This window comes from Trachurus trachurus (assembly GCF_905171665.1).
Source record: "Trachurus trachurus genome assembly, chromosome: 23".
In the NCBI taxonomy this organism is placed as follows: domain Eukaryota; kingdom Metazoa; phylum Chordata; class Actinopteri; order Carangiformes; family Carangidae; genus Trachurus; species Trachurus trachurus.
This window is the reverse complement of record NC_139912.1, coordinates 13,042,987-13,055,206: the sequence shown is the minus strand read 5'-3', so window position 1 is coordinate 13,055,206 and position 12,220 is coordinate 13,042,987. Positions and strand designations below refer to the sequence as shown.

The following is a 12,220-nucleotide window of genomic DNA, read 5'->3' as shown; positions in this document are numbered from 1 at the left end:
GTCTTTGAACAGGTGCACTGTGGGTTTATTTCTGAGCTGGGGAACTCCGAGACACATTAAGAAATGCAGAAACAGGATTAGTCTAACTGATGCTGAGAGCTCACATCTCTCTGGCTCTTCGGGCTCTTTAGCTTCCACTCTCACCCTCTCGTCTGTCACCAACACCCCCCCTACACACACACACACACACACACACGGCCTTGGTCTCTCTCTTCCAACCTGTCACCTCTTCCTCTCAGTGTCCAATTAGTCATCTCCTTCACTCAGTCTCTCCCTCATGTCAACATGTCTCTCTTGATCGAGCACCCAGTATCATAATTAGCAAATCCTTTGTGTCTTTTTTTTGTTTTTTTTGCCTCGTTGACCTATGAAAGTCTAGCAGTAACCAAAGAACACGTCGACTGAAGAAGCCTACGAAATGGGACAACATTGGTAAATAGTTGAAGGATGCACCCCCTGAATTAAGAGACATAGTGGCCTACAATACTTCTCACCTCTTGTGCTTCTGTTACTCAGTTTTAGCATTGTCATCATTGTAGTCATAGTGACGCCTAAGTATCAAGTTACAGTCATTTACATAAGAAAGGATATTTGTTTCGGGTTGGTTTCTCTTCTGTGTTATCAGTGATACGGGTATTAGTGTACAATCTTTCCCTTCTCTGGTCATGCATTGTGAATTTTTCAAAGTGCGCAAAAGCCCTGTTCTGATATGTGTCAGCTAGAGTGGGTGTGTTGTGAATGTGTCAGAGTGGGAAGATGCATCAGAGGTGCTTGACCGGAAAGCTGATAGAAAAAAAGAAAGAAAAAAAAACAGTGGCAATGTTTTCTGCCTCCTCTTGGGCCTGACCGACCTTTTTCTTTGAAGTAGAGCTCGTCCATTAGCCAGGAAATAAGAACAAAGTCCGCATGTTTTGACAAGTATTACTGTAAACACCAAATGGCTATATTTAGACAATAAACACATAATGCAACCAGCAACAGATCATATTTACAATTTAACATGAAGACAGTGAATTAGACAGCTGGTCAGTAAACAGTTCAGTCAATCATTTCAAAATTAAAATACAAATATCATTTATAATGCATAAATACTTAAAAAAAAACGTCAACATTATTTAAATGTAAAGCTATTACTGCAGTGCAAATTTCCAGTATGTTTTTCTTTTTTTTTTATCATGAGTAAGAATTCAGTCTGTGTCGTCCCAACGTGTTTTCACCTTGTGCCTTCATCACTGTTGGTCGCTCCATCATCATCATTATCCAGATTTCCACAGCAACAAATATGCCTCTCTTATTTCTGCTCGTATTATCGCAGATGATGTGGGACTGGCACCTGGAAAATGACAATGATAGTAAATGAAAACAGCCTTTCATGCTATGGAAAGACGATGGTAACCTCAAAGATAGTGATAAGACGAAGGGACCGATTGATATCATTGGCTTATTATGACTAATACATCCTTGGATTCTGCACAAAGGTGTCCTCAGTGGTGTCAAAAGATGATTTCTCACTGGTTTGCTTTGTCAAATGTGTTATTTGTTGTGTGCTGTGGTAACGCATCATAAATGTCTTATCAAAGCTCCAGTGAACAGCTTCTATAAATACTGGCACTAAGTGGCAGGAATTTCACAGCTAGGAGACCCCGCCATCTGAGGGCAGAGCTGATTTTCCACTCTAACAATGTAACAAGCTGCGCTAAAGCTCCAGCCAAGGTAATGCTTGTCCCTCCTCTCAAAGATGAAAAATAGCAACCACTCAAAATAACAATGCAGAAGTACTTAATTTTCTTCACAGCAATAGTTCCTTCTCGTCTCATTTCTTGTTTACCGTCCCACTTTTCCTTCTTTGTATCAGCTTATCTTCCTTGTTAGAAAACTTGAAAGCCTTAGCTGACATTATTATTTGCCCTATACTGTAGCTCTGTGATCAGATCACAGTAAGCCTCTTACCTGCCCACTTCAATGTAGACAGAACATACCGTGTCATCCACAGAGATGAGTCAGACACCGCTGACTCTGTGTCATCCTCATCTAAATTAAACTTCCTACTTGTTTGCGTTGCCTATAGAGGGCCTCTGCAATTTTTCATTAAGCACATTGCTTGGCTGCTTGTGTGGGAGGAATACTTTTCACTCAATACAGTGTCTACATAATCCAGCTTCAACCTGATACAGTATTTAGGGCACAATTAATAGCATCATTTTGGTATCTCGTAAATGTAAGTATTGTTGCACAAATCCTTCCACTCACCCGTCTCAGGGTGCGCGTGCTGCTGCCTCGGATGGACTCCATCAGCTGGTCATGTGCTGACCTCATTGGCGTGGATGGCCGGCTGCCCTCCTCCCCTCTCCTTTCCACTGACACGGGCCTCAGGGCGTTCTTGAGCTCCTTCAGGATGCTGCCGGTCTCCTCAACCCTCGAGCCCTTCCCCTTCCCCTTCTTGCTCTTCTTCCCTTTCGTCTTTGTCCCCTTGCTGCCGGCCTCGTGCGCCTTGATGACCTCTGCGATCATCCTGGTGGGCTTCTTCTTCTCTTTCTGCATAGCAGGAAGTGGTGGAGGTGGTGGGGGAGGAGGAGGTGGTGGAGGAGGAGGAGGAGGTGGAGCAGGAGGAGTCTGTTTTTTAGCCAAGTCACTCCGGGGGAGTTTGGGTGAGGACCAAGGAGAGGCTCTGGGCGAGCTGTGAGGTGATGAACTAGGTGTTCCTCTCTAGGGACAGAGTCAAGGAAATAGATGTGATCAGTAAAAATGAATGCAATCCTCCAGTGGAATACAATCCAGTCTATACACTATCCAATTTAGTGCTTTCTGGAGCAAAGCTACCTACCAGTGCAGTGGTTCTGGGGTTAACAACTCCTTCCGTCGCCCCTTGTTGGCCCTGCTGCTGTCTCTGCTCCTGCAGCCGTTTCTGTCTCTGACGGTCCTGGTTCCTGGTCAGGATCCCTGTCATACTCATCCTGGGACCAGGGAGGTTGAACTGGTAACCAAGTTTGATCAAGGTGTGGTTTTCCCTCAGGATCTTAACCATCTCCATCTCCACCTATGGAAAGACAAAGACAGGAAGAGGTTTCCTTTTAAAGGAGGTGGCTTGAGTTGGTGAAGGAACAAAGAGAGGAGGTAAGGGAAGTGGACCAACCTGTCCTCCACACATATGTCTCTGGTTGTGAAACCGGAGCTCAGTCAGGGTGTTATTTCCTGGAAGTGCCTGAACCAACGCCATTACACCTTTCCCGGTCACATAGTTAGACTCGATATTGAGACTGATGATGGACGAGTTCTCTCTCAGCATCTTTGAAATGGCCAGAGCCACTGGGTCGTCGGCTCGGGTGTTTGCGAGGCTAAAGAGCCGCACGTGTGTGTTGGACCTCAGGGCTTCCGCAAATCGGATAAGGGTTTCCTAAGAAGTAAATCGGACTGTTTACATCTTAACATGAAAGCATTTAGAATACCATTTGACCTTTATATATATATTCCCCAAAGAAAGGAGGTGCGTCATGGTTATATATTGTGATATTGTAGATTGAGGTCAATTTCCCACAGCACAGGTCAGAGCATCATTTCATGCAAGCTGATCTTTACCAAGTCAACAAAAGAGCTTGAACTTCGTTGAGCAGCACAGCCTTGCCAGCCTTGCCACTCAGTAAACCACAGGTAGATTTTAGCTTAAGGCGTCATAGACCAAGGACACCATGTTTTTATTGAATTTCCAGTCATAACAGAGTTTGTATCCTCCATTGCATAACCATGGCGAGATGCCTTGTTCTAAAATTAAGCTGGCAAACACTTAGCAAGCTAGAAGCTAACACATGTTTACCTCTGAGTAAACAATTGTTTGAAACTAATACTTCATCTATTGTTTGGTGGATACTGTAGAACGTTATTAGACAGCTTTTCTACCCTTATGATGGAGGTCATATATTCAGACCAGAAGGTCTATTTTCAATTTTGAGGTTAAGAAGAAAAGAAAAAATTACCAAAAAAACAAACAAACAGTGTCTTTCATACCTGAGAGATGTCGTCAAGGTTGTTGAGATTAACTTCTGTGAGTTCAGGGTCATTGTTGAGGGCTTGTTGGAGAGCTTCATCAACAACAATAGGGTTTCTGGTGTTGGGGTCAGCAGGTGGAGGAGGGGGAGTCTGTCTTATCGGCTCCACTCTCTGAGGTATTAAAAGCTTTGGGGTGTTGGACCACGATGTCCCAGAATCATTTGAGGATAAATCAGGTTTTGGTTTATCATCCTGTTCCTCCTCCTCCTCTTCTTCTTCCTCTTCAGTTACAGCTTCCTCCTCTTCTTCACTATCCTCCTCTTCCTCTTCTTCTTCTTCTTCTTCTTCCTCTTCTTCTTTTTCTTCCTCCTCATCCTCATCATCCTGCGGCTCCTTGTCTACCTTCCTTCCTTCGTACTTGTTCTCTTCTTTCTCATTTTCATCATCTTTTTCATCCTCTGCTTCACTGTTTTCTTCTGTCACACACTCCTCCTCTTGTTCCTCAGCCTGTATTTTGATAAAGTTGTTTAATGTTTGAAATGCAAAATCTCAATAATGAGCATCTTCCAAACTTACATAACATCTTGTAAAACTAAACGAACACCAGGGGTTTTAAGGCCGCTGTAGTGATTTGCTTTGATTTTTCTTCCTGTTAGCACTTCAAAGAACATCTTAACTCTCAGCTTTTTTAAGTAATCTGCCCTGAGTTCATCTGATACAACTTCAAACAAGCCAACATAGCCTGTGGCACATTTTACAAATGCCAAGCAAATCTAATTAGACACCATCACTCACCGGTTTGGGGCTTCCTCCACCTATCTCATCCTCCAGCAGTCTACGAGTCTCGTTTTCCCAATATTGCATGAGGGCCTCTCTACTGAAGGTTCCTGTCGGGGTCTTGTCTGTTTGGTCTCTCTGTCTGAGTCCTATGGGCACATTGGCGTCAGGATCGATGTCCGCCAGCTCCTTTTCCAACTCGGCCAGCTCCTCCGGGCTGAGGGAAGCCAATAGCTCGTCCTCATCAACGTCCTCATACTTACTCAGCTCTCGTCGGTACCCAAAACAACTCATGGCCAAAGCGTAAATAGGACCAGTCAGAATAAGTTTATATTAACACAAGAAGTCCAGTTCTTGAGTCGCAAATGACTTAGTGTAGCCCCCAAAATAAAGAAGTGTGGGGGTAGAGATTCCAACAAAAGAAAAGGTCCGCTGTGAGGTTACTGGACATCCAAGGACATAAGGGGTCATTGGAAATTCAGAGTCCAGTCAAGGAGATCTTTGCTGGGGAAGGTGTTTGGTTGTTCCCAGCCCCGTTAAGAGGTTCTTCTGATGAGAGTCCACTCCAGCCTGAACCAGATCTGTCCTTGCTGCTGTGTCGCTGTGAGGGAGAGCCTGTGTGTGTGTGTCAGTGCCCTCTCCTCTCTAATCTCCACAGCTGCTGTTTGGGCCTTAAGAGAGGGATCAGAGGGGAACGTAGCAAAGTGTGGGCCCCATGATGCAGCGTCTTTTTTGGGAGGCAGCGCTCTGAGACAGTGCCACAAAAAGCATGTGAGCTCAGACACTGTGCGGCCTGTCAACGTAGCAGTCCGTCAGTGTGGCATGAGTGGCTTTGTTCATGGCCAAAAAAGACCAACTGGACCTAACAGATACGCATAACAAGAAAGATAAACTGAGATAATGAATCACCCCCAAAAAAAGGCTCGATCTCAGTATCAATCCATCAACTAAGAAACATCAGAACATCTTCTTTTCTTATTGTCAGTTGATCTGGATGATTATAAAACTCTAAAGAAGATAAAATAGAGCTGACAGCTTGGTGTGAGGTTTTGATTTTATATTTTTCAATAGATAGAGATCATGTGTATTGAGGACAACGATATAATATGGATTTTCTATATGGTTATTACTTTTTGTAGGCTTTCTGAAAAGTTTTGTTTGAGTTGGACAAACCAACACATCAACAAGACACAAACATAAAGCTCTACATTCACAAGAATTACGTCTTCTGAGATTAGCACATTTGAAGGATTGACAATGTTGTGCTAGTCGAAATATGGAAACAATTATCGGATGGATTGCCATGAAACGTGGTACATATACATTCATGACCCTCCTCGTGATGATTTGCAATGGTGATCCCTAAACATGAACATGTTAGCATGCTATCATTAGCACTTGGCAGCACAGTGAACGCTCATGTTTGAACACTGTCACCTTATTTGACATCTCAAATGGATTACAGGTGTGGGATTAGAATTATGTGACCACAATAAAGCCCAGTAATACTAAATCAGTTTTGATTATGTTGAGTAACTAAACAAAGCTGTTGTATCAAAGGATTTCTGTTGGAAAGAAGCTTGACCTCACCAATAGGTTGATCATTTTTGGACATTTATTTATTTTTCTCTTTTTCCTCATAAAGTGATTCACACACAAACAGAAATCACATGTACATGCTCTCCAAAAGCAGACATGTACTACTTATATACATCAGTGTCATCTGGCACAGAGAACACGATGAAAGAACAGGAATTATGCTGATATTATTAAAAAGATTTAAACAGATTATTACTCTATTTGTCCTTATGGGCTGTCGAATGACAAGTTACAGTTGTACTCCAGCCCTGTGCAGGACAGTTGTATGAGCAACACAACAGAATGTGAACACATTACTGCTTTGGTGAATCCAGCTTTAGTCAGTAATGCCAGGATACACATGACATCACTGTGCTTAGATCCAACACTTTATGGTAACTTTTTTATTTTCTATAACAAAATACTTTTAATTGCATTCTAAAAAAAAATCCATGTTATATTTATATAGAATTATGTTTTCTTACATTTTTATACGCAGTATTAATAGTTCATACAAAGCATCAGAGTCACAGACATACACTACAATAAAGAATGAATATAAAACACGACATAGATAATATATTCCAGCTGGTAAATAATTAAGTGTGCTTATTGTTTAGGAGTGTTTTAACTACATAGGTGTAATTAAATAGCATGTGTTTCATCAGCTGCAGAGGTCACTGAACTGGTCATACTCTCTGTAGGTCAGGTAGTTCTTCAGTCGTGGAGGAAAGGACACAGCAGCCATGGATTCAGGGTTATTCAACGTCCTCAGGCTCATGTGACCTCTGATTACCAGTCGACACAAGTGCTGCAGAGATCGGGGCTTACCTGGGGACACACAAAAAAACATACTTGTGTTGTATGTTAAGGGAAACTTAACCCACATTGGAGTATGATCTATGTTTTTCTTTCTATCCAAAAAGAGGACTTGGAAGTTTTACTCAGTATGTCAGAAATCTCATCCCACTCTGGCCTCTTCTCCAGGATGCGAGTAAGGTCCGGACAGATGGTAACATGGCCGACGTAGTCCAGGAGCATCCTCACCACACTGCCCGCCAGGTGTGCCAGAAAAGACACCGACACAAACTCACAGAACTGAAAGAGAAAATACAATCGAGGATGTGATTTATTGTATAACTGGATTATTGGCTCATTGGTTGTGTGTCTCTGTATCAGCTCTTTACTGTGACGATGATGGGTTGACAGTAAAGTTGGTCAGCTTGGTTGTGGAGGTCAATCCAGGGAGTATCCATTTCTCCACTGTTACCATGAAAACACTGGAAACATCTAGCAGAGACAGAGTTGTAGACATGAAATGTTTAACAACCTCAATTATTTTTAAGTGCATTTACTTGAGTGCATTTCACTCACATTTCAACACATGGTATCTATTTTGAGATCAATTCAGTTTGATCTGTGTTACTGTGTTGACTAAGTCTGTTCAGTTTTAGTGTTTTATTTTTCATTTTACAGGAGATAGATGTACCTTTCAGCTTGATATCCATTGTTGAGCAGCAGTCGCATCATTACAGAGTCTCTGAGACAGTACTGTAGGGCTGTGGGGAACGTTGTGTTACTGATCACTCTGAAGTAACAGTTCACCTCTGCTCCATATGACAGCAACAGCTGCACCAGCTCATACCTGAGCAGAAAGGTCAAAGGTTAGTTGTTTTTTTTTCTCTTATAAATGAAGAGACACACACATAAACACATGTACACTGAACACCTCTCGGCCCGTATAGCGACCAGGATGCATCGCAGAGGGTCCAGGTCAGTGTTCGCTCCAGCTGCCAGCAACGTCTCAGCACACGTCACATCACCATTAGAAACAGCAAAGTACAGAGGAGTCTTCCTGAGGTCGTCGTAGGTCTCTGTGAAAAGATAAACAGAAGATCAATGGGCACACTATTGCTAATTTGCTTTCATTAAGATGAATATTTTTCACACAAAACAATGGTGTGAATGTAGCTTTAGCTTATTTGCTTCAAATCGCATAAGTTTTAGCATTTAGAGACACCATTGTCGCCTTTTTTTTTTACAATAGACAAGCACGCAAATGTGTGAGAGTGTTAAAATTGAGACATATTGCCTCTACTCATGCAATAAAATGAGCTGAGTGTTTGATTTGGGTGTTATAGTAGTATATGTGAGTCCTACCAGAGATGTGTGCATGCAGCAGGGGATTAACATCATATCCTTTCTGTATAAGCAGCTCCAGACATTCAACCTGCCCCCCGTCAGCTGCCGAGTGCACAGGGCTGTGGCCAGAGAGTCGGATAGCTCTCTTTGTGGTGATGGGGATGAAAGTCCTCAGGGCTCTGGAGGGTGAGAGACAGAGGGGGGGGGAGGAAGACAGGAAGAGAGTGAGGGACAGAAGCAGTGAAAAACAAATGGCAGAAAACAGGACATAGAGAAAAATGTTCATTAGATTGCGGTTTGAACTGCAGTGTTGGAACTGACAAACAGCGATAAACAGAGGGCTCTTTGTGGAAAGGGCTACAGTGAAAACACTGCAGAGCAGTGAGTTACAGAGAGAGACATGTTTTAGTCGACAGTTTGATCAGATCAGCCACAAAATAAGAGGAAAAGAATGTTAATTTGTCTTGAACAATTTCTGTCTCTTTGAATTTCTTGGCATTGTTAAGCTTTTGACATGAGAATATTACCATATCTATTGTGGCCAGATGACTGGCAGTTCCTTCTTTTGCTCAGTGCACAGTTTCAGTTGCACAGCTTCAGAGAATTAAAGTTAACTTGCAGTATGTGTCCTTCATATGCAGCTCTGTGGATGGGCAGCTCGGAGGCATAGCTGGCCACATTTGAGTGGGCTCCATGCTGCAGGAGCAGCTTGATACAGTCCAGGTTGCCAGATCCAGATGCATCATATAACACTGTGTCTCCGTTGCTGGCCTGGGCGTTGACATCACCACCTAGTGGAGGACAGGGACAATACAACACAGTCTGATGGGCGTGAGAAATTGTTCTGTGGTAGGCTATTATTGCACTGTACATTGCTTTGAGCATGTTACCATGCTGTATGAGAAGGTCCAAAGCTTCAGTGTTGCCGTGCTCAGCTGCGATCCCCATGGGCGTCACCCCGTGTCCGTCTCGAGACGTCACTTTGGCTCCATGTCGAAGCAGCAGCATCAGAATAGCAGGACAACCCACCTGGTGTGAACAGGGAAGTCAAGCAGGAAGGAAAGATGGAGTAGAGGAAGACAGGAGGAAGTGTAAAATTAAGCTTGGATGATGAGTCCGGATTCTGTTTCACCTTTGCGGCTTCATGCATGGCCGTCCACTTAGTGAGACACACTTGCTCCACAAAGGCCCCACCCATGATGAGGCGTAAAACCATGTCATAAGAGCTCTGTCTCACCGCTACAAAGTACAGAAAACACAAAGTGACATGGTGACAAATAAATACCAATGGATGTTCTATCTATGACAATTACTCCACAGCCGTGCTACATGTAGCATCTCTGAGGCTGGACTTAGCCACAGATGCACTTTGAGCCCAATGCTAAAGTCAGCACGCCAACATGTTTGCGTTGCTAACATGCTCACAACACTAACATCCTGATGTTAAATAGGTAAAGTGTTGTCATCTTAGTTAATTAATACTAAACACATATTAAATATAGAACATTTTAATAATTTGTAAAATATTTAGTAATGGTTTTCTATAATAATGTATGCTGTATGATCCATACATACAATACTTAGACTGTTATTGGGGGATAAGTGATAAAGTGAGACATTGGTTGTGTTCAAATCCACTACCTCATTGTCAGTGTCTACACTGTCTTTCATAGCAAGTGCTGTGCATGATGTATATTGCATGATTAGTGACCATTGATTTTACACTACTTTTCACAATGCATCATGGGATACTGTAATTCCACTATATAGAGTATAACATTCCTCACGATACATTCAATAGCACTAAATACCCCCTATATAGTGGATCAAATAGGTAGTAGTAAGTTATTTTTCAGACACAGCCATTGACTGTGCGTTAGTAATGTGTGTGTGTCTGTGTGTGTTACCAATAAGCAGAGGAGACTCGTTCCTGCTGTTGGTGTTGTGTGGTGAAGCGGTGTGCTGCAGCAGCATGGTGACATTCTCCACCAGGCTGGCCTCCGCCGCCAGAGTCAGAGCTGTGTCCCCATCCTCCGTCCTCTCCTCCAGGGTCAGGTCGGTGGACGTCATTGCTACAAACACACCATTATGAGTCTACCCCTCCTTTTTATCAAATTGCAGATGCTACCTACTCTTTCCTTTACACTTTACACTTAAGCCTGTTGCACTGAGCTCTCACCCTGCAGCACCACATGCAGGATCTCCCGCTGTGGGTGTACGGCTGCTGCGTGCAGAGGCAGCCGGCCCCTGTCGTCTCTTTCTTTAAAGGCAGACACCCGCGCTGACAGCTCCTGCAGCGCAGACACGTCACCTGTGAAGACCAAATACAGAGAGCAACACAAGAGCACACGCAGGGACATAATATTTGTAACATTGATGGACAACAGTGATTCATCATGAATCTACACTCACAAAAACACACATTTTTGTTTATTTTGTTGATGTCTCTGAGTTAAATAGGAACCTTACCATTCTGAATGGCCGACATTATCTTCATAAAGGCTTCACTGTTTGGTTGTTTCCTAATGAGCAAGAATAGTGGGTCAAATTACAATGATACATCTTGATAATAGTGGTAATTCACTTTTGAGTTGTTTCCTTCGGGATTTGTGGTGAATTTGGCATCAGCACATTTTCTGTAAGTTGTGTACAACCACATCAATAAATTGATAGGTAGACAGTGACATGTCAGCCGTTTGGACCCTCATACCTGTTTGTCTGCGGCGGACATGGAGACTTGTAGGCATCTTGAATGCTCTCTCGAATGGCAAACTCAATCAGCTCCTCGTTAATGGCTTCCTGATCAACGTTATTCATGTCTGCATGAGGGTAAAATGATTAGTGTGGGTTTCCCTGTGAACGCTGAGCTCATAAAAAAAAAAAAAAAAAAAAATAGTGCAGGTAACTCAGAACATCTGTCTGTAGTTTGAACATGCAACTTGTTTATCAGTGAAGAGCTGCATGCAGGCTCCGTTCATGCACAAAAGGGCGTCACATGTGAGTGGATTAGTCTAAATCAGTCACATCTGATCGTATACTGCAAAATTAGTTTCATTTCATTTCGTGTTAGTCCTGTATTTTTTCTCTCACCTGTTGATCTGAGTGTGTGCCCTTGAACGCTACCGGTCGCAGCCTGTTGTGTTTTTGTTTTGTGGGGTCCTGACTGAGCTGTCTGAGTTATTTTTAGACGTGACCTGCTTTTAGACGACCTGACTCAGCTCAGAGTGTGTCTGTCATGTTTTCACTGCCAACTCCAGTGAACAAAGTACTCCTTCCCCTGATTGCTACAACATGACTTCATTTTAACAGGGTCATTTCATCACATGTAAACAAAACACAGGGACCGGGTTACATGTTCGTACGTACCTGATGTCTCACTTGTATCTGCAGGGCATTATTGTGCAAAAAAACTCTAATGCTCATTATGTTCCCACATTAATGATAATTTACCAACTCATCTGCTCCTCTGTATTTCCTAAATGTTTCCCTTGTGACTGGTATTGATATAATAATGGAAATCAATTATGGATAATAGCTTTTTCATGGATTCACTTCATCAGTGTAAGTCATGAGAAGATTATGCAACTAAACTTCTGCACATCTACGCACACACACACACACACACACACTCAACAACCCAATAATAGCAGAAGTGTATTTTTGAAAACATGGCCAAAATAATATAAAATAATAAATATAAAGAGATAACAAAATCAAAAAATGATAGAATGATGGAATA

At 42.6% G+C, this 12,220-nt stretch overlaps 2 protein-coding genes across 2 annotated transcripts; both read right to left on the bottom strand.

Annotated features, from left to right (window-relative positions):
- Positions 1-1,158: 1,158 nt before the first annotated feature.
- lmod2b (leiomodin 2 (cardiac) b) lies at positions 1,159-5,382 on the bottom strand. The gene is made up of 6 exons (XM_083999483.1): positions 4,780-5,382; positions 4,003-4,491; positions 3,134-3,394; positions 2,825-3,037; positions 2,251-2,706; positions 1,159-1,333 (listed from the first exon to the last, which is right to left on the bottom strand). Exons 1-6 carry the CDS (start codon positions 5,053-5,055, stop codon positions 1,307-1,309), a joined length of 1,722 nt encoding a protein of 573 aa, XP_083855609.1. The 5' UTR covers positions 5,056-5,382; the 3' UTR covers positions 1,159-1,306.
- A 1,002-nt stretch (positions 5,383-6,384) lies between these two features.
- asb15b (ankyrin repeat and SOCS box containing 15b) lies at positions 6,385-11,654 on the bottom strand. The gene is made up of 14 exons (XM_083999210.1): positions 11,572-11,654; positions 11,192-11,300; positions 10,951-11,003; positions 10,661-10,792; positions 10,389-10,553; positions 9,614-9,720; positions 9,372-9,510; positions 9,101-9,272; positions 8,500-8,660; positions 8,069-8,213; positions 7,829-7,984; positions 7,527-7,629; positions 7,284-7,437; positions 6,385-7,170 (listed from the first exon to the last, which is right to left on the bottom strand). Exons 2-14 carry the CDS (start codon positions 11,296-11,298, stop codon positions 7,004-7,006), a joined length of 1,761 nt encoding a protein of 586 aa, XP_083855336.1. The 5' UTR covers positions 11,299-11,300; positions 11,572-11,654; the 3' UTR covers positions 6,385-7,003.
- Positions 11,655-12,220: the final 566 nt, after the last annotated feature.